The 20,269-nt window shown below is 38.3% G+C and overlaps 5 protein-coding genes across 7 annotated transcripts; 3 read left to right on the top strand and 2 right to left on the bottom strand.

The window, feature by feature from the left end:
- Positions 1-1,084: 1,084 nt before the first annotated feature.
- On the top strand, positions 1,085-5,135 carry LOC104742704 (lysM domain receptor-like kinase 3). 3 transcript variants are annotated; one of them, XR_015579252.1, is made up of 11 exons: positions 1,085-2,670; positions 2,752-2,838; positions 2,951-3,244; positions 3,324-3,469; positions 3,558-3,647; positions 3,745-3,846; positions 3,922-4,073; positions 4,160-4,257; positions 4,349-4,496; positions 4,586-4,693; positions 4,783-5,135. XR_015579252.1 is itself a non-coding variant. In XM_010463731.3 (11 exons), the coding sequence occupies exons 1-11, from the start codon at positions 2,100-2,102 to the stop codon at positions 4,945-4,947; spliced, it is 1,965 nt and encodes a 654-aa protein (XP_010462033.2). In that variant the 5' UTR covers positions 1,102-2,099; the 3' UTR covers positions 4,948-5,135. The 3 variants fall into 3 exon arrangements, 2 of the variants coding, with proteins under 2 accessions (XP_010462033.2, XP_087339146.1); XM_010463731.3 differs by having other exon boundaries at positions 1,102-2,670; positions 3,741-3,846; XM_087483020.1 differs by having other exon boundaries at positions 1,773-2,670; positions 2,959-3,244; positions 3,741-3,846.
- A 699-nt stretch (positions 5,136-5,834) lies between these two features.
- Positions 5,835-6,405, top strand: LOC104742702 (RING-H2 finger protein ATL1-like). Its single transcript, XM_010463730.3, has one exon. The coding sequence runs from the start codon at positions 5,966-5,968 to the stop codon at positions 6,368-6,370; it is 405 nt and encodes a 134-aa protein (XP_010462032.1). The 5' UTR covers positions 5,835-5,965; the 3' UTR covers positions 6,371-6,405.
- Positions 6,406-6,464: 59 nt separating this feature from the next.
- LOC109128909 (uncharacterized) lies at positions 6,465-6,974 on the bottom strand. Its single transcript, XM_019236174.2, has 2 exons — positions 6,841-6,974; positions 6,465-6,734 (listed from the first exon to the last, which is right to left on the bottom strand). Exons 1-2 carry the CDS (start codon positions 6,938-6,940, stop codon positions 6,604-6,606), a joined length of 231 nt encoding a protein of 76 aa, XP_019091719.1. The 5' UTR covers positions 6,941-6,974; the 3' UTR covers positions 6,465-6,603.
- Positions 6,975-8,025: 1,051 nt separating this feature from the next.
- LOC104742703 (uncharacterized) lies at positions 8,026-8,589 on the bottom strand. Its single transcript, XM_087483021.1, has 2 exons — positions 8,409-8,589; positions 8,026-8,322 (listed from the first exon to the last, which is right to left on the bottom strand). The coding sequence occupies exons 1-2, from the start codon at positions 8,512-8,514 to the stop codon at positions 8,183-8,185; spliced, it is 246 nt and encodes an 81-aa protein (XP_087339147.1). The 5' UTR covers positions 8,515-8,589; the 3' UTR covers positions 8,026-8,182.
- Positions 8,590-10,008: 1,419 nt separating this feature from the next.
- LOC147928853 (uncharacterized) lies at positions 10,009-11,764 on the top strand. The gene is made up of 5 exons (XM_087486293.1): positions 10,009-10,140; positions 10,242-10,431; positions 10,537-10,645; positions 10,781-11,228; positions 11,369-11,764. The coding sequence occupies exons 1-5, from the start codon at positions 10,009-10,011 to the stop codon at positions 11,762-11,764; spliced, it is 1,275 nt and encodes a 424-aa protein (XP_087342419.1).
- The last annotated feature ends 8,505 nt before the right edge of the window (positions 11,765-20,269 follow it).

The following is a 20,269-nucleotide window of genomic DNA, read 5'->3' as shown; positions in this document are numbered from 1 at the left end:
ATATATAATATCTTCAAAACACAACAAAATGTGTGGTTAAATATATCATAGATTATATTTCCATATTGATTGTTGTTATTTTTTAGTTGGAATGGAATGTAAAATATTTAGGAAACAAAATATGGAACAATGTTATTTTTGGAAATTTTTAAGAGTTAATGTTGTAAATAATTTTTGAAATAAACAAAACTAAAAGGACATAACACAAAATGTACTTCAAAAATGTTAATATAGATATATTTCATATACATAATAACCATTCTAACTCTAAATGCAAAGTATTGATTAGATTCGATTTCTGGATAAGATCTAATGTAAGAAAAAAAAGTAGAAACTATAAGTTGATAAATTGACGAAAAAAAACAAAATTAGTTGATAAATTATATGTCCCCAAAAAGCAAGTAAACTATGTCAAAACAAAACAAAACAAGTAAAACTATGTTTTAAAAATGTTTCGGCTTCAATCATTCATATGATGGTCCATGGACTCACATGAAAATAAAGGTGGCCCAATTAGTAATCAAAGCCACACTAAAGTTGTATCGTTTTAGACTTTTAGTTGTGGTCCAATCCACAAAATCCGCATATACACCACTGGCAAGACTAGTACAAGATGACGTTGAGCTCAAGAATTGTGATTATTTTTCTTAAAACTGGTAATAATGTTGTGAGGGACAAGGAAAATGTATTTGTTTACGATAGCATCGAACTAAAAGAATATCAATCGTAGTTAGAACAATGGGGTTTTAGTTCAATCAAAGATTTTGTATCAAATTTATAAACCGTACGTGCCTAGACAGCTAGACTACTTGAGAAGTCCTACGATGAATCAGAACATATGTGATATTTACTCAACTCTGACTTTTGAATCTTCTTCTCTTGCGTCAATTTGACTAAAAATAATTTATGAAAAGAAGACAAAAACTGTGACTTTCTCTTTAGAAGAACTCAGCATCAAAGGTTCCCATAATGTGATCTGAGAGGTGTGTGGTGGGACAGAACCAAACTGTCTTTTGTCAGTAACAGCTCATTGTTCTCTGTACCTTCTTTTTAACTCATCACTTGCTTAAACCTTTGTTTAAATATAAACCTATTTTTCTTATATTTTTTTTGCCTAAACTGTCGTTTTCTCAAATCTTTTCGAGTATCATTACTTCCGAATCGATAAAGCACAAAATCTTCAAAACTTTTGCTTAATTAATCTATTTCTATATGTTGGCCGTTTTTTCTACTAATCCATTTCTAATATCATTTTTTGTTTGTTTGTAGATACTAGATATTAGTCATTTTCTACCTTGTAAGTTATATAATCTTTTCCAGTTTTCCCCATGTTATCTGTTTTTTTCTTTCAACAAAGCAATATATTTTACTGTGTGTAGTTAATGCTATTCAATGCAGTAGCTAAATGTATCTAGTACAGTACTATTATTTCAAAAAATGAATTCTAGTTATAATTTAAATAATATTATCACTTTTATTTACGTAAAACAATATATCATAGTAGTATTAATTTAGTATTGTGATTAACTTAAAAATTTTCATCTTGATTGATAAACATATTAAGTGAGAAACTTAAAATAAAAATAAAAATAGTTGAAGTTGATCTTGAACCGACGCTGATCATCCTCAAGTCCGGAAAATAACAATAGTGTGACACATAAAGTGTATTAGGTATTTAAACCAAACACCAAACCTAATTAAATCTTAAATGTCTAATCACTTTTACAAAATCCCTTCATATAAATTTGGGTTAGTATGATCGATCATTCATAAATATAATATAAAATTTATTTTGACAAAGAACATGGTCTTATTTTGGATATTTAATAAATTATTACTATTATTTTTTGACATTTTCCCCTATCATCAATTAAGATTTTTTTTTTCAGTCCGACAAGAGAGTGTGTGAGCTTCACTCCTTCCTTCCATGGCTGATTTCGTCTCTTCTCTACTTGTTTCTCATCTCCATTAACCAAACCAACCAAAACCCAAATCTCAATTCACCACTAAACTCAACAAATCAAGTATTCTTTCTTCCTTAATCCCTTAAAAAAACCCTTCTTTCGATTCTGATTTTTTAAACTTAGGTTTCTTCTACAATGAATCTCATCTTCTTCATCTTCTTCTTGACTCTTTTACCAAATTTCTCATACTCAAAACCAATGAATTGCTCAGACACAACTCGTCTCTGTACTTCTTTCCTCGCTTTCAAACCAAACCAAAACCAATCTTTCTCAGTAATCCAAAGCATGTTCGATGTGTTACCAGCAGACATAACAGCAGACACCTCCGGAGGTTACATCTATGTTAAAAAGAACTGTTCTTGTCTCACCACGACTCATCAATACGCAACGAACACAACATTCACAATCAGGCAAAGCCTTGGTTACGTTTACGATGCTGTGGTCTCTGCTTACTCTGGTCTCGCGTTTCCACCGAATACGACTAGAGAAGCTCGTGCTGCGTCGGTGGTTTCCGTTCAGCTTCTTTGTGGTTGCTCTAGTGGTCTCTGGAACTATCTTATGAGCTACGTTGCTGTGGATGGAGATAGTGTACAATCTCTCTCGAGCCGGTTTGGTGTTAGTATGGATCGGATTGAAGAAGTTAATGGGATGTTGAGTCCTGATAATTTCACAGCTGGTGATCTCCTTTACATCCCACTTGATTCCGGTAAGAAAGTTTCGATTTTTAATGCCAAAGTTAGGGTTTTTAAGACGAACAAGTTAGTGATCTTGAGTTTTATTGTTTAAGTACCTGGAGAGCCTTATGAGACAAATAAGATTAATCCACCAGCTCCTTCTCCTGCGCCTGCATCAGCAATCAATGGCAATATCTCAGGTTTGGTTTCTGTGTTATCTTGTTTTTGTCTGATCTGAATCTCAAGTTTCTATTTTTAGTGTCCTGAAACTTAAATTCAGATTTATGTATGTGTGTTTCCAAATTTGGAAAGCTGACCAGGTGAATCATACTGAAAAGAGTGGTGGTCATGTGCCTTATATATGGATTGTTGGTGGTCTTGGAGTTGTGCTTGCGCTTCTTGTGGTGTGCATACTTGTATGTATCTGTTTGAGATCATCTAGTTGCAGTTCCAGTGATGAAGATGGCAATGGACACAGCTTCCAAATCCTTAGAAAATCCGGTTTCTTTTGCGGCTCTGGTCGGTATAACTGCTGCAGATCCGGGGATTTTAGACAAACCAATGGTGAAACTCAGAGTCATCATCAAGTTGTTGCTATTCCTAAAGGTCTGGTTTGTAGTTTTCCATCTTCTGTGGTTTGTTTTTGAAAGAGTTTTTTATTGGTTTTTCTCTTGGATGAATGTAGCTCTTGGTGACGGAATGTTTGAGATAGAGAAGCCTATGGTGTTTACTTATGAAGAAATTCGTGCGGCTACAGATGAGTTTTCGGATTCTAATCTTCTTGGTCATGGAAATTATGGTTCAGTATACTGTGGTCTACTTAGAGAACAGGTTTGTGCTTAAGTCACATCTTCATTTCCAAGTTTTGAGTTGTCTTAGTAGCTTTACTCGTTGTAATATTTGGTTAAACTTGTTACAGGAAGTTGCTGTCAAAAGGATGACTGCTACAAAAACTAAAGAGTTTGCAGCAGAGATGAAAGTGCTTTGCAAAGTTCATCATTCCAATCTGGTAATTGCCTTTGTGTAATGTATGTAATCTTTATTATGCATCTAAAGTGATTCGAGATTATGACTCTTGGGTTTGGTTTTGTTCTTGTCAAAGGTAGAATTGATTGGTTACGCTGCAACTGTTGACGAGCTTTTCGTAGTGTATGAGTATGTCCAAAAGGGAATGCTGAAAAACCATTTGCATGATCCTCAGAGCAAAGGTAAAGAGACTAATAATACCAACAAGAACTAACAAAAAGATGATGATAATGATATAGTTCTTGATGTTCTTGAAGGCAATACCCCACTGTCATGGATAATGAGGAATCAGATTGCACTAGACGCAGCAAGAGGCTTGGAATATATTCATGAACATACTAAGACTCATTATGTCCATAGAGATATCAAGACAAGCAATATTTTGCTTGACGAGGCATTCAGGGCTAAGGTTTGAGTCTGAACTTATGAAACTTCTTACATGTTGTGATTTGAATAGAGGAAAGCGTAGTTGATCTTATACTTGCATGTGTCTAGATATCGGATTTTGGACTTGCAAAACTGGTTGAGAAAACTGGAGAGGGAGAAATTTCAGTTACTAAAGTTGTTGGTACATATGGTTATCTTGCACCAGAGTAAGCATTTGAAAAACCTGAAGCTACATTGAGTTTTAATACAAGAACACCTTTCTGAATTCTCATCTGGAGAGTGTCTCTTCTTTTGCAGATATCTAAGTGATGGTCGTGCCACCTCAAAAAGTGATGTTTATGCCTTTGGTGTTGTTCTTTTCGAGATTATATCTGGAAGAGAAGCTGTTATAAGAACGGAGGCAATGGGCACTAAGAATCCAGAAAGACGTCCATTGGCATCTATTGTAAGTTCTTGGAGTTTTGAACCATTATGCTTCTTTGATGCAAAATTCATTTCCCAAAGCCCTTATTTGCTTTTCTTTTACAATTGCAGATGTTAGCAGCACTTAAGAACTCACCAGACCCGATGAACATGTTAAGTTTGAAGGAGTCTGTTGACCCCAACATGATGGATTTATACCCGCACGACTGTTTGTACAAGGTAAGCTAATAAACAAATGGTTAGTAGTTTGAAAAATGTAGTAACCATATGATTGTTTCTTTCATTGTGAATGAATTTTTGGTGGACAGATTGCTATGTTGGCAAAGCAATGCGTGGATGATGATCCGATTCTAAGACCAAACATGAAGCAAGTGGTTATATCGCTCTCGCAGATACTCTTGTCTTCTATTGAATGGGAAGCAACTCTTGCTGGAAATAGCCAAGTCTTTAGTGGCCTTGTCCAAGGAAGATAAACACAATGAAACCTTAAAAACCCTTTTCGATTTTATCGATTATTCGTCATTGCCTAGAAGAAGCTTAGTTTATATCTAAACCAAAGATCTATCGCAGTCTAACTAAGTAGTTAGTTACAGAGACAAATCTCTATATGAGTATTCTTTTGGAGAATCAATGAAAGAGAGATGCATGAGTTTATATGCTTGAGATATGTTGCAATCTTACAAACAAAACATCAAAACTTTACTTTATTATTTCTTAAACAACAAAACATCACTTTATTTACTTACAATAGATTGATGCTGATACATGAAATGAAACAGAGCCGTATAATTTTACATATAAGTTTTTGGACATAATCAGTATGTTGTTACACTCGGCTGCTTCTTCTTACCTAGTGTAAGACGCAGAAGATAAAACCATGGCTGCGATTAAAAGTATCTGCTTGATGCTGGTCCATGTGTTGTTATTATAAGCCATGGTGACTTTTGAAGATGCTGAATCAAAAGTTTTAGTTTTGTGTTCATACAATGTTTATGTTAATCTTTTTTTTTAATTCAACCAAATTACATTGCGTTTCAAACCTGAATGATTTATCCTTTAATATTGTTAACAAAAAAAAAAAATATATATATATATATATATATATATATATATGTATCCTTGATTTTGTGTGTGTAGTAGATAATGTAAAACTCAGTGACGACTATATAAGTATATATATATTCTATAAATACAATTTGGCATTAATTAAAAAAGTTTTGACCAAAAGTCAAGAAAAGTTGACTTTTGAAACCCTACTTCCAAAGTAAACGACGTCGTCTAGAGTTTCTCATTGGTTTGGTATGCAAGTATGTTGTTCTCTCGCCTCCAGTTTTTTACGCATGATTAGGAATCCGAAAAACAAGAGGAAGAGGAAAATAAAAACTCTAATTCCTGATACGATAAATACTATATTCTTTTAATAAACTAAAGAAATCACGTTTTGATATTTTCCTTGTGGTAGGAACGAACGAGTAACGTAGTGTGACGAGGATGGACACTCCTGAAGAAATTCTCATTGTTTTCTTCATCATCTCGTTGATCGTCATCTGTTGTGGTAGCTGTTGCGGTGATGTAAGTTCCACTCAAACGGGATTACCTCCTCCCGAGACAATCCACCAAACTCCACAGCCTGAACAAGATATTGAAACCGGACACAGGAAAGCCCTAGTGTACAAAGATATTAAAGAAGAGGAAGGAGGACGAGGAGAAGAAGAAGGGGGTGGCAAACGTTTTTGTCCGATTTGTTTGGAAGAGTACGAGGATGATCATCAGATGAGGCGATTACAAAAGTGTGGACATGTGTTTCACCTTTTGTGTATTGATTCTTGGCTTACACGGGATCCAAGTTGTCCATGTTGTCGCTGTTCTGTTGATTTGATGAGTTTAGGTCTTTAGATTTGTAGGTTTTATTTATTAATTTCTAAGTGTATATCGGCATATGTTTTGGTTAATGTACCAATATTGTTGCATTAATCAAAGTTTTGGTCAATGGTTGAAAAACTAAACTCTAGTTGACTTTAATGTTTATGATCAAGACATGGAAACAAAGAAACATGGACTTTAAAAGACTCTTTTTTATTCTTCTTTCTTTTTGTACCGAGTCAAGCTTTTTAATGTTATTTTTTGTTTCATGGAGATTGAGAGGGGGGATGAGCTTGAGTGACGATAGGGGATGCACAACATCTGCAGCAACTTCCTAGCGGAGCTGGCTCACAGCATACACAAGCCGGGCAAATTGGTCTTCTCGGGCCAATAGGAGCTGATATGTAGATTACATACCAAGAAAGATTGATTCATACATATCATTATACTAATCCATTGGGAACTATTTTAGTTATATAGATAGATTTGATTACTTGAATTACCTCGTGGGATACGAGTAGCGTTGCTTTTGGACAAGGGAAGAAGAAGTAGCGAGAAGAGGACGAGCTTCAGAAAGATGAATTTTCCACTGTGAAACACCATTGATCTTGGTTATGCTTAGTGTTATTAGAGAGGGTTAAGGTATATCATATTTATATGCCTTTTCAAAGATGACTTTCCCATAGTTCACTTTAATATTCAAAGTCTCTCTTCGTGTGTTGAATGAAAAAGTCAAAGGTCCCTCAAACTTTGACCGTCTATTTTTAATAATATCTCAACGAAGCTAAAAGCCAAAACATGTACGTGTATAACATAGTTCTGTGTCCCACTTAGAGGATATCATATCATAATCAAAATGTAGAATGGCTGAGTGACAAGATTAATATATGTAGCCGTATCTTTTGATATTCACATGTTATTAAGATACATTAAACCTAGCATTAAACACATATGATAAACTGCTAGACGAAATCAAAGTTGAAAATTTTAGGGATTTTTTGGGCATCGACATGGGCAGCAAGCACCTGGTGGAGCTGGTGCACAACACACACACGAAGGACATATGCGCCTCAGCATACGCCTTTCAGCTGTACGGAGAAGGTAAAAGATTCATGTAAGGAAAACCGCAAGGTATTTCTAATTCCAAAAGATTAGCTTACGTACCATCTAGATGCGCTCGAGTTGCTTGACATGGAAGGATTGGAGAGAGGACTAAAGCAAGTACAAGAAAAGAAAGGAGGATGATTGAGCTTGATCGTTTGGTAGCCATTGCAGCTTTTCTGATTAAAAAAAATGCTTAGAAACTTAATAAAATTTCAGATTGCAGTTTGAAACCATAGTAGGATGATGTGTATATATAGGTCAAGAAACAACAAATTACTCGTTGGATGATATCTATTGAAATTTTAAAAATTAGTTTTTCCATTTTCTTTTTCTTTGTCCACTAGTTTTTATTTGTCTTCTTTTTCTTAAATCCACTAGTTAATGGGATATTTATAGTTACGATTCTTACACCATATATCTACTTTTACTTGTGAATTATACGTTTTTAATTGGTGTATTATTTTCCACTTTGTTTCGCAAAGTGTAACCAGAGAATTAACGATTTACGGGTATGCCATACGTTTTTGGGTCTTTCGAAGACGACTAAACCACCCAGTCTAATAGTAATAGTAGTACCATAAACGTTTCTAAGACAAAATACGTATGACGCACTCGGCACTTCTGTTTCCAAATCAGTGAAATACAGAGTTTAAGGTTGATTTGCTTATTCAATAGTACACATATACAAGTTTACATATATCAAACACGTACGCAGGCTAGCAGAAAGCAGAGTCGCATTCTTTAGGGATTGTTGGTGCATCGGCAAGGGCAGCAAGAACCTTTTGGAGCTGGTGCACAGCACGCACAAGCAGGGCAAAAGCGAATTGGCGGCGGTGGTGCTCTAATCAGCTGTGGTAGTCTAATCAGCATACGTCCTTCAGCTGTCACAATAACAAAAGTTATATATAAATAAATTCACCTTATAGGAAAATCGCGACGGGTTGTTAATTTAAGAAAGTTAGCTTACCATCGAGATGCACTCGAGCTGCTTGACATGGAAGTGTAGGAGAGAAGACCAAAGCAAGCACAAGAACAGAAAGGAGGATGATTGAGCTTGATCGCTCCGTTGCCATAACAACTTTTTGATATAAAAAACTGCCTACAACTTGAAAAAAGATTTCAGATTACAGTTTGAAACCATGGTAGGTTGATGTTCTTATAGGCCAAGGAAAAACTTAGCAACTTGGTCAAGAAAACTAACAAATAAATAATAGAGAGTTATGACCATTGACTATCCTTTGATATTTTCATATTTTAATCTGGTATATCTTTTTGATTTCACACTATAAAACTTAAGTTCCCATATTTATGCAAGAGACATCGATGTGAAATTTTGCAATATACGTAATGAGTTGACAATTTAACATTATATATCTCTTGTCTACATGCGCGCCACGCGCTTCTCTCTGGTTCTCCTAAGATGATAACGCGATCCCTTTTTTTCTCTTTTCACCTTCGGCGATCTTGGCGTCGGTTCCCTCCAAGCACCATGACCAAAAAGAAACCCAAAAAAACACTTCCTCGCGGTCACCCCACTAGTGTCGCTCTACCCCATTTAAAGAAATCCTATTCTCACCGCCTATTATCTCGATTTTAGCTGGTTCTTCGCCCCTGCCAAATAGTTCTGGGATGTTACCTGAGGTTCCTAAGACCTTGGCTAACCATATCAAGTCTGATGTAAACCATCTCGCTCCCCTTGAGGCGTCGACGGCTGAAACTGGAAACCCTAATTCAAAAGCCCCAGCTAATGTTGTCAATTCTTTGGCACAATTACCTGGTAAATCGGTGGAGGGAACTGTTGGGGATCCTATGCCCCTTCTTTCTCCCGTAATGGCGAACCCTGTTGTTCCCCAACAAGTTGACGATAATCCCCAGACTCCGGACGCCCCTTGGAGGAATCTGGTTGCTGGATCTTCAGCTAAACTTGAAAAGAAGGGAACTCCTTTCACCCTAGACTCCGGTGAGGCCTGTGTGACAATTCCCAACTCCATGATTAAAAAGAAAAAAAGGCGTGGGACAACTTCATCTTAGGCCAGTTCTACGAGGATCCTTCCTCACGGGGTGCCGTACATGCGATTGTCAACGGGATCTGGAGTCAGCAAAGGAAAGACATCACGGTGTCGAAGTCCTAATCTTCTACTCCAGTTTGGAAGCCGGTTGATAAACCAATGGCTCCCACCCAAACCTTGGCAACTCAGGCAGTGGCAGTCCCCACTCCGCTGATTAGTGGAACATGAGCAGGTCAGACAGGTACACACAGCAACAGTGTGAGCTCTTCTTTGCCCACAAATCCCTCTCAAACTCACACATTGGGATTCGATGATGGTAAACTTTGCCTTGATCAACTCAGATACTAGCTCAGATAGTCTCTCAGATGAGGATGACAAACCAGAAGCCGAGTCAGATCATTTTATGAAGGTGGTATCCAAGAGGATGCAGAGACAATAACTGCGTAAGGCTCGGGCTGGAGGTCCCTTAAACCTCTAAAACCCCATATCCTTTATGGATATTTTTTGTTGGAATGTAAGAGGGTTTAATGACCCAGTAAAGCAGAGAAGTTATCGGAAATGTTGAGGAAAAACCAACCAATTTTTGGTGGTCTTATAGAGACCCGCGTTAATCTGGTGAAATCACAAGCTATAGTATCTCGTGTTTTCCTGGATGGCATTTTGCTAATAGTTATGAGTTCTTTGACCTTGGTAAAATCTGGATTGTTTAGCATCATTTGGTTTAGGTTTCCATCGTCAACAAATCTTTGGAGATGATTACTTGCCTCGTAAAGCTTCCCTTTGTCTCTCAGCAATTAGTGATTTCCATGGTCTACGCCTCCTCATCCTGTAGCTCTACTAGGAAAGAATTATGGCATGAGATCGTTGATCTAGCAGCTGATTCTTCCTTCTCGAGTCTTCCTTGGATGGTCCTTGGGAACTTCAATCAAATCCTCCTGCCTCATGAACACTCTATGCAGGACGTGAACTCACTCCCCAGTGGTATGCGCGATCTAAACTAGTGTCTTACCAACTCGTCGTTTGCTGACCTTCCCTACTGTGGCAATACATGCACGTGGACAAGCAAGCATACTGGCGGGTTTGTAGCCAAAAAGTTGGACCGCATCGTTGTTAATGATGAGTGGGTTTCGGCTTTTCCTTCCTCTCTTGCTGTCTTTGGAGAACCTGTCTTCTCGGACCACAGTCCATGTTGCTTGTTTCTAGACATCCAGAATCCCAAAAGGAAGAAACCTTTCAAATTCCTGACTCTGCTCAACTAGCATCCAAATTTCGCCCCTCTTGTCAAATTATGGTAGACTTCTCTCTCTTTCGATGGGACTAAAATTTTCAGAGTATCCAAACGCCTAAAAGAACTCAAATCGGTGATAAGGGAGTTCAACAAAGAGAACTATTCTGGTATCGAGAAGCAGGTTCAAGTGGCGTATAATAATCTTCTTAAATGTCAACAAGAACTCCTCAGCAACCCATCATCTAATGCGATCATGGAGGAGAATGAAGCACACAGTGAATGGTATTTCCTTGCTAAAATAGAGGAGTCCTATCTAAGACAAAAATCTCATATTTTCTGGCTTGAGGATGGCGACAAAAATTCAAGATTTTTCCACCGTGCTATTATCACGAGACAAGGTTTTAATGAAATTATCTTCCTTCTGGATAATAACGATCAGGTGGTGGACACTAGTCAGGGTATTCAGACAATGGTGGTGGACTTCTACAAGCGACTCCTTGGTGAGCAGAACCAATCATTCACTACATCCCTTTATGACCTTGTAGAGTTGGTACCACAATGATGCTCCCAAGCTGCAGTGCACATCCTCAAAACCCCTATCACACCATTGGAGATCAAAAACGTTGTATTCTCGCTGCCAAAAAATAAAGCTCCTGGCCCTGATGGCTACTGTGTAGAGTTTTTTCACAGCACACTGGGAGAGTAATGATCGTGGCATTCCATTGCTTAAGCATTTTCCAATTGCTAAAGAACTCCAATTGGAAAATGCTTAAGCAATGGAATGCCACGATCATTACTCTCATCCCCAAAATCCCAAATGCTCAACGGGTTACAGAATTCCGCCCTATCGCCTGCTGTAACACCCTCTACAAGATTGTGTCAAAAATTTTGGCTAACAGATTAAAGCAAGTTCTCCCAGATATGATCTCCAATGCTCAATCCGCATTCATTCTGGGACGACTTCTAGTGGAAAATGTGTTGTTGGCTACCGAGCTTGTCCAAGGGTATAACCTCAAGAATATCTCTTCGAGAGGCCTGCTCAAAATCGACCTCACTAAGGCATTTGACTCGGTTCATTGGGAATAAATCATTGGTATCCTTAAAGTAATGGAATTCCCTAGCCACTTCATCTCTTTGATCGAGCAGTGTATAACCACAAACAGCTTCTCAGCTTGTGTAAATGGCGAATTGTGTGGTTTGTTTCGAGGTGCCAAAGGCTTAAGGCAGGGGGATCCCCTCTCGCCGTACTTGTTTGTCTTGGCAATGGAAGGGCTCTCGTAACTACTGAAGAAAAGCTACAACTCAAGCTCAATTGGCTTTCACCCATCTGCTCACAGCCCACAAGTTACCCATCTGGCATTTTCAGATGACATAATGGTGTTTTTCGATGGTCAAGTTAACTCTCTCAATAATATAGCAGCGGTTCTCCAGGAATTATCCCGCATCTCTGGTCTAACAATAAACACGAGAAAGTCTGATCTATTCTTGGCAGGAGTGAACCAAATTTAAACCAACCAGATGGCTTCTATTGGCTTCAACATTGGTTCACTGCCAGTAAGATATCTCGGTCTACCTTTAATGCACCGGAAGCTTCGACTAGCAGAATACAGGCCCCTCCTTGACAACCTCTCAAAGCGGTTCTCCTCATGGTCCTCCTGTGCCCTATCCTACGCAGGTAGGCTTCAATTAATCTCATATGTGATTTATGGAAGTATCAACTTTTGGATGTTAGCATTCATTTTGCCAAAAGGCTGCATCAAGAAAATTGAAAGCCTATGCACAAAATTCCTCTGGTCTGGTGATGTTAACAAGAGAGGTTCTGCTAAGGTAGCATGGAGGCATCTCTGTCTTCCTAAAGATGAAGGGGGATTGGGGCTACGTTGGCTATCCTAATGGAACAAAACACTATGCCTTAAGCTTATATGGAGACTGTTCACTGCAAGCGACTCATTGTGGGCTCTCTGGCTACGCAACAACAAAATCAAAGACAGGAGCTTCTAGGGATTAGAGGGAAACCATCAACGATCAGGAACATGGAAGTCCATGCTCAACCTCCGCCACATTGCAAGAAATTTCCTCATACCACACTTGGGAAATGGTTCCCAAATCAGCTTCTGGTATGATAACTGGTCCCCCTTTGGTCCACTTATTGATTTCTTTGGCAGTACGGGGCCATCCAAAACCGGTGTTCCCTTGGACGCAAGAGTTGCTCAGGCTACCTCCTCTACCGGTTGGTCTCTCAGACCTGCAAGATCATGTCAAGCAGAGGTTCTTCAGATTTACCTGACCACTGTTACCTCTCCATCTCTCGTCACTGATCAAGACTTTTTCTCCTGGCGGATAGGCGCAGCGGATCACTCAGACTTCTCTACCACCAAAACGTGGGAAGTGTTGCGGCCTCGAGCAATCATTAAGAACTAGACCAAACAGGTGTGGTTTAAATGCGCGATCCCAAGACATGCTTTCTTCTCCTGGCTAATCCATCTCGACAGACTTCCCACAAGATCACGGCTGATGTCCTGGGGACTTCAAGTAGACCCCAACTGCTGTATATGTGGCTTGACACAGGAAACTCGCGACCATGTCTTTCTTCGTTGTGGCGTCAAGACCTATGGATGATGATAACAAGACGAATCAGTTATAGGCCATTCTCCTTCCACACATTGGATGCATTCTCGGCTTGGCTGGATTTAAAAGACAAAACCACCCCAAGACACCTACGCAGACTTGCAACACAAGCTACCCTCTATGCCATCTGGTTGGAGCGAAATAACAGGTACCACAACAACATCTCCGCATATGCTCGGACCATCTTCAAGGGGCTTGATAGACAAATCATGGACGCCATCTTAGCTAAGCAAAAGAGGACAAATCACTGTTCTCCTTCCTTGATTTTTTAGTTTTTTTGGGGCAAGGGATGATTCTGATATACGGATGTTGTAGCTTCAGTAAACTTTATGTTTAATGAAATTCACAGATTTCAAAAAAAAAAAAGTCCAAAGAGACGAGCCTTGAAGAAGTTAGAACTTTATTGATCAGTGGATTGGAGACAATTGTTACTAGTAAGTGTACAATATTTTACTTTTTCCCTTCTCATGTTGTAGGAAACAAAGTATTTCCAAATTGCAATATATTCTATATTGGTAATAATACATGATATATCATGGTTTTTGTGGTTTTTAACCATGATATAAGGAGTCTTTTAGAGTCTTTTGATTTTTTTTCTAGGATGTTTTTGAGTCTTTACAGGTTTTCTAGGATTTTGGCATGGATGGAGCAAAGTGGAGTAATTTGGATCATTTTGGAGCACTAATCCGAAGGAAATGAACTTGGAATCGATGAAGAGTGATGGTGTCGATCGACACCACCTTGGTGTCGGTCGACACCCTGTTTTGTCTGCGAGAGATGCCAGGTTTTGGAAGTTTTACAAAATTACCCAAAGTTTTCCATATTTGCAACAAAAGTCCCTGACGTGTTTTATGACATATAAATAGTATTTTTAGGTTTTACAAACCCTTAAGTGATTTTCTAGCAGTTTTTGAGAGATATTGAGAGCTTTTGGGAGAGAGATTTGAACTCCTTTGTAGAGAGAAAAATTTCTAAACTCCTTTCTTACTTTTTGATATCTATTGTTTATTATTCAGAAATTATGATTTGTTCTTCATTAAACATGTCCGAGTAATTTGTTTGTTAGGTTTAGGGTTTTTTATAGGAATTTTATGATTTATTAGATCTGTTATTTTTAGGGTTCTTAATCTACTATGATCTTCATCCTTGGTTGTTCTTCACAATAATTCTTGATTGATCACCTAGAATTGTTATCATAGGGGAATAAATTGATATGAGAATATAATTGTTTTCCTGATTAAACCATTAATGAGCAATATTATTTCTTACAAAGAGATTTGAATTAATAATTTTGTGAACTTATCTAAACCTGTTCTTAAAGCTGATTTTTAACTTAGAATTTTACAAAGAGATTTGGATTTTCTGGTTTTAAATCTAGATAATAATTGCAGTGAGAACTGATTTATTTTACCAAAAGTTTAGAGTTCTAGATTTGATTTTTAATTGCTTGAATCTTAATAAATTTATCTGATTTAATATTTCATAATTTCCTGAGAATTTTTTTAGGCTTAACCTTTTGATTTTCTGATTTCACAACAGTTTAATTTAATATTTTGCATTGCCTTTTTAATTCAAATTATCTTGTTTTAGCGTAATTCATAAAACTCTATAATCCATTGTGTTTGATCTTGAGTCTCTGAGGAATTCGACCCCTAAGTACTACAATGATCTCTTGTTTGAGAGTGTAGCTCCAGAGATTAATTTGAGCTTATCAAATTTTGGCGCCGTTGCCGGGGACTCTTTGATCGAGTTTTTAATTTCGTCTAAATTTTTCTTTTTATTTTTTTACTTACACGTTTTTGTTTTTTTTCTTCTCTTTGGTGTTTCAGGTGTATGGCTCCTAGACCTCACGCAAGGAGCAATAAGACTATTCTTACTTTGAAGCTTTCAAACCAAAGTTGGGAAAACTTGAGCGTGAGAACAGAAAAGCAGCCAAATCCTTGAAGATGGTTAACGCAATCATTTTGATTCGTGATGAGGACGGTGCTTTGAGGGATCAAGAGGGTCTTTTGCGCAATGAGCAGGGCCAAAAGATTGATGCTGAGGGCAACGTAACTGCTAAAATCGTTGTCGATGACGAGAATGTCGATGGTGTCGATCGACACCAACCAGGAATCGATCGACACCCACCTGCGGCAGACATACGTGGAGCTGCCAACCACGTCCAGAATCCGGTTCGAAGATAGGAGCAAAAACGAGATCTGATCAGGACTATTGCAGACTTCAACAGAGCTGATTTGATGTATGAAAACCGCTCTGCAATTGTTCCACCTCCATTCCCAAGGAATGACTTTGAGCTGAAGCCTGCATACTTCCGGCTAGTTGGACAAAGACCCTTCTCTAACCTGCCAAATGAGAAGGCTCTGGACCATATTGAGCACTTTGAAGACCTGGTGACTAGTATCAAAGCCAATGGAGTGACTGAAGACTACATCTACTGCAAGCTTTTCCCATATTCACTTGCAGGAGAAGCATCCCAATGGTTGAAACAGTTGCCAGCTGGATCTTTGACATCTTGGCAACAAGTCAAAGTGGCTTTTCTCAACTACTTTTATGATGATGCAATGTCATATGAGCTAAGAGTCAAGCTGTCCTCCTTCAAACAGAGACCAGATGAGGCTTTCAAGACAGCTTGGGTGAGATTCAAGGCCTATCAGAGGGACTGTCCACACCATGGTTTTTCAAGGGTGCAGCTGTTGAGTATCTTTTTCAGAGGAATTGACTGGGAATATCAGCTAGCTTTGGATGCTGCAAGCCATGGAAACTTCAAGACAAGATTTCCAGAAGATGCTGAAGCTTTGATTGAGAATTTGGCTTCCAACAGTAGCACTAAGAGAGCAGATACTGAAAGGAAGAGATTGCATGGAGGATTTGATTCAAACCAGCTAGCTTCTGTTAATGCTAAGCTTGATTCAGTTCACAATCTCCTGGTTGGTATGAAATCAGTTCACTTTGCTGCTGAAGTTGAATCATTTGAGCCACAACCTGAGACTGGGAATGAAGAAGCAGATGTCAACTTTGTATATGGGAATCAGGGTCAGAGATTCGGTAATCAGCAAAGCAACAAGCCTTACAGTGGGAACTTTTCAGGCTATACTCCCAAACCAGATTACCAGAAGCAGCAACAGAACAATGGTTATACTAGAACCTATGGGAACTCATCTTATCAGTCTCCTCCTCCCCAGACTTCTTCTGAGAGTAAGATGGAAGCTATGCTAGAGCAACTTTTGCAAGGTCAGGAGAATTTGACTGTGACATTCAATGGGAAGATTGATAATGTTTACACAGAGCTTACTGGAAGGATTGATGCACTGAATGTTCATATTAAAAAGCTGGAGAGTCAAGTGGCACAAACTGCTGGGTCTTTTAAAAGGCAAGAGGGTTTTCTCCCTGGAAGAAATGAGACAAGCCCCAAGCATGCTTGTAATGCCATATCACTGAGAGATGAAGATGATGGTGAAATTGTTTCTGCAGAAACAGAAGAGAAATCGACAATTCTGTCGGCTCCAGATGATGGTGTCGATCGACACCACCTGGGTGTCGGTCGACACCCATCTCGAACCGAACCCAAAACTGCAAAATCTCAGGTTCCAGCTGCTAAGAGGGTGTACAAACCGAAGATTCCTTTTCCTAAGCCAAGAAAGTCCAAGCAGGAGATGGAGGAAGCTAGATGCAAGGCTATGATGGATAAGGTGATGATAGAGATGCCTTTGATTGATGCAGTAAAGCTTTCATCACCACTTAAGTACTATGTGAAGAGAATGGTATCAAATGGTTTGAGCCCTGAGGAAGGAGCTTTGCTAACTAAGTATGTTAGTGCGATTCTGCTGAACCACCCTCACAGAAAAAGAAAGAGAAGAAGTAAGAGGTGGTTGTCTCTAAGGAAGTGAGCGCAATACTTTAGTGTAAGACTGCTGAGAAATTACCAGATCCTGGAAGCTTTGTACTTGATTGCTATATCTTTGCAGAACGGTTTGCTCACTCACTTTGTGATCTTGGTTCTAGTATCAACTTGATGCCATATTCTGTTGCTGTGAAACTTGGGATGACAGAATTTAAGCCAACTCAGGTATCTCTTATCTTAGCCGATAGATCACGAAGAGTTCGTGAAGGTGTTTTAGAGGATATTCCAATTAAGGTTGGAAACTTCATGATTCCCACTGACTTTGTGGTGCTGAAGTATGATAAAGAGCCTAAAGACCCTCTCATCTTAGGAAGATCTTTCTTGGCTACAGCTGGTTCTGTCATAGATGTGCAGAAGGGACACATAACACTGAATGTGGAGGGTTTAAGTATGAACTTTGAGATGCATAAGCTGAGGAGAGCTCCTACCATTGATGGACATACATTTTCTGTTGAGAAGATTGCTGAGATAAGCTGCAAAGAAGCAAATACACGAGCATCAGGCTCAGTGTCGATCGACACACCATCAGTGTCGGTCGACACCCCTCCACGACCGAGCCCACACTTGACCAGAACAGAGAGCTCGCAAGACATCCTCTATGCTTCAAGTCAGAAAGTTGTTCCCAAGCAGAAACTTCACCACTCCACACTCCAGAGTCCTCAGGTAAGGCCAAGGTTTGTATCTTCTTTACCCAAACCTCCTCTTATCAGCAATAAGCTCTTCAAAGATACAAAAACTGTCTTGCAGTTAATCAAGCCACAAGATTATCGTAGAGCGCTTGTTTCTTCTATTGATGATTTTGCAGAACATAAAAGAAGATCCGTCCCTAAATCGCGCCCTGGTCCTGTTCCTGACATTCTTGGCAGACCTCATGCACCTAAAGCTTATACACCACCTTGGATGATCAGACATTCCTCTCGGCAGCATTCATTGCCACTTTCCAATTCACCGGATGCCTGAGCTTCGACGCAGTCAAGCTAATGACTGAAAACAAGCGCTAAGTGGGAGGCAACCCACTTCTAGGTTTTTTTTTCCTTTTGAGTCATTTTTCGTTTTGCATTGAGTCAGTTTTTGTTTGAATTTTGTTTGAAATTATGGACTATCTATCTATCATGTTGCTTTTAACTTGTGTTTGAGTGCTTTTTAACAGAATAATCATCCAAGGATTGATCCATCAACACAACTATCTGCAACTAACAAGGTGTTTCGGCCAACAAACTACCATTCGTGATGAGTGTCGATCGACACTGACATGGTGTCGGTCGACACCGCTGGGTAACCCAAGAACAGTTCATCTTTTCATTACAATTTTCAATACGTTTTTGTTTCTTTTTGCTTTCCTCTTACTTGATAACACTGGGGACAGTGTTGTTTAAGTCTGGGGGAGGTTGTCTACTAACTACGTTTTTGTTTTTGAGTTTCAGTTGTGTTAGTCAAAACCATAAAGTTTGAGTCAAAATTTTCAAAATTTTTCTTTTTGTCTTTGGGAATTATGATCTTGATTAATGATTTCTCTTATTTGGCTAACACTCTAATGATTATTTGTTAATGCTTGATCTCAGAACTGAAGCTTAGAAAGGCTATGAACCTTATCAACAATCCTGAAAGCCCTTATTCAATGGATATCTGATTGATCTAACGTTGTCTCAACTTTTATCAGGATTTTAACCGGACTTAATCTCTTACTTTGGGGTTGGAAATCAGTGGACTAGACTTCTTCTTCGGGACATACAAGACTGTGCAATTTTTCAATGTATGTCTCCCCTCTCTCTTCCCTTCAGTACTTTAAAAACAAAGATCAGAAAAAAAGAAGAAAGAGAATAAAAGATGAGATGATTTTGATCAGTTTAGAGAGGTAGGTAAATTACCTGTGACCTCATTATTTTACTCTTGAGTCAAATGATCACACAAAGCTTGGAAGTGAGGGGTAGGTAAATTACCGATGACCCCAGTATTCGCTTACACCTTTGCTTAAAAAAAAAAAGAAAGAAAACAATTTGGGAGAAATTAACTCCTTTGAAGTGAGAAAAGGGAGAGGAAAGGAGATGTATGAAGAATGTCTTGGCTTGAAAAGAGTCCATATGCCACTGATCGATACACCAAGGTAAGAACTCATCTGTACTTTCTTTAATTTATGTAATGAGATGAAAATGGAGATTTCAGAGATTCCAAAGGATTGTGGGATTTGAGTAAGGAATGTTGATGCTTATCATGGTTAAGTATAAGAAGTAAGTTTTTGAGTCAGGTAAATGAAGAGTGCGAATAAGAATCATCATGCAGTTGAGTGAGTTCCCAGTTTTCAAACCTCTTTCATAGGTCTAAGCTTATGTTTTGCTTGAGGGCAAGCAAAGGCTAAGTCTGGAGGAGTTGATATATCATGGTTTTTGTGGTTTTTAACCATGATATAAGGAGTCTTTTAGAGTCTTTTGATTTGTTTTCTAGGATGTTTTTGAGTCTTTACAGGTTTTCTAGGATTTTGGCATGGATGGAGCAAAGTGGAGTAATTTGGATCATTTTGGAGCACTAATCCGAAGGAAACAAACTTGGAATCGATGAAGAGTGATGGTGTCGGTCGACACCCTGTTTTGTCTGCGAGAGAAGCCAAGTTTTGGAAGTTTTACAAAATTACCCAAAGTTTTCCATATTTGCAACACAAGTTCCTGAAGTGTTTTAGGATATATAAATAGTATTTTTAGGTTTTACAAACCCTTAAGTGATTTTCTAGCAGTTTTTGAGAGATATTGAGAGCTTTTGGGAGAGAGATCTGAACTCCTTTGTAGAGAGAAGAATTTCTAAACTCCTTTCTTACTTTTTGATATCTATTGCTTATTATTCACAAATTATGATTTGTTCTTCATTAAACATGTCTGAGTAATTTGTTTGTTAGGTTTAGGGTTTTTCATAGGGATTTTATGATTTATTAGATCTGTTATTTTTAGGGTTCTTAATCTTCTATGATCTTCATCCTTGGTTGTTCTTCACAATAATTCTTGATTGATAACCTAGAATTGTTATCATAGGGAAATAAATTGATATGAGAATATAATTGTTTTCCTGAT

Source organism: Camelina sativa, chromosome 14, assembly GCF_030686135.1.
Source record: "Camelina sativa cultivar CO46 ecotype springtype chromosome 14, ASM3068613v1".
NCBI classification, from domain to species: Eukaryota; Viridiplantae; Streptophyta; class Magnoliopsida; order Brassicales; family Brassicaceae; genus Camelina; species Camelina sativa.
This window is presented reverse-complemented; position numbering and strand designations above follow the sequence as displayed.

Coding starts and splice junctions, on each gene's coding strand:
- LOC104742703 (XM_087483021.1), bottom strand. CDS start 8,514: ATGGCAACGGAGCGATCAAGCTCAATCATCCTCCTTTCTGTTCTTGTG. Junction 8,323..8,408: donor AGCTCGAGTGCATCTCGATG/GTAAGCTAACTT, acceptor TTATTGTGACAG/CTGAAGGACGTATGCTGATT.
- LOC109128909 (XM_019236174.2), bottom strand. CDS start 6,940: ATGGTGTTTCACAGTGGAAAATTCATCTTTCTGAAGCTCGTCCTCTTC. Junction 6,735..6,840: donor CGCTACTCGTATCCCACGAG/GTAATTCAAGTA, acceptor TCTACATATCAG/CTCCTATTGGCCCGAGAAGA.
- LOC147928853 (XM_087486293.1), top strand. CDS start 10,009: ATGTTGAGGAAAAACCAACCAATTTTTGGTGGTCTTATAGAGACCCGC. Junction 10,432..10,536: donor CGTGAACTCACTCCCCAGTG/GTATGCGCGATC, acceptor GCGGGTTTGTAG/CCAAAAAGTTGGACCGCATC. Junction 11,229..11,368: donor TTTATGACCTTGTAGAGTTG/GTACCACAATGA, acceptor GTTTTTTCACAG/CACACTGGGAGAGTAATGAT.
- LOC104742704 (XM_010463731.3), top strand. CDS start 2,100: ATGAATCTCATCTTCTTCATCTTCTTCTTGACTCTTTTACCAAATTTC. Junction 4,074..4,159: donor ACGAGGCATTCAGGGCTAAG/GTTTGAGTCTGA, acceptor GCATGTGTCTAG/ATATCGGATTTTGGACTTGC. Junction 4,694..4,782: donor CGCACGACTGTTTGTACAAG/GTAAGCTAATAA, acceptor TTTGGTGGACAG/ATTGCTATGTTGGCAAAGCA.
- LOC104742702 (XM_010463730.3), top strand. CDS start 5,966: ATGGACACTCCTGAAGAAATTCTCATTGTTTTCTTCATCATCTCGTTG.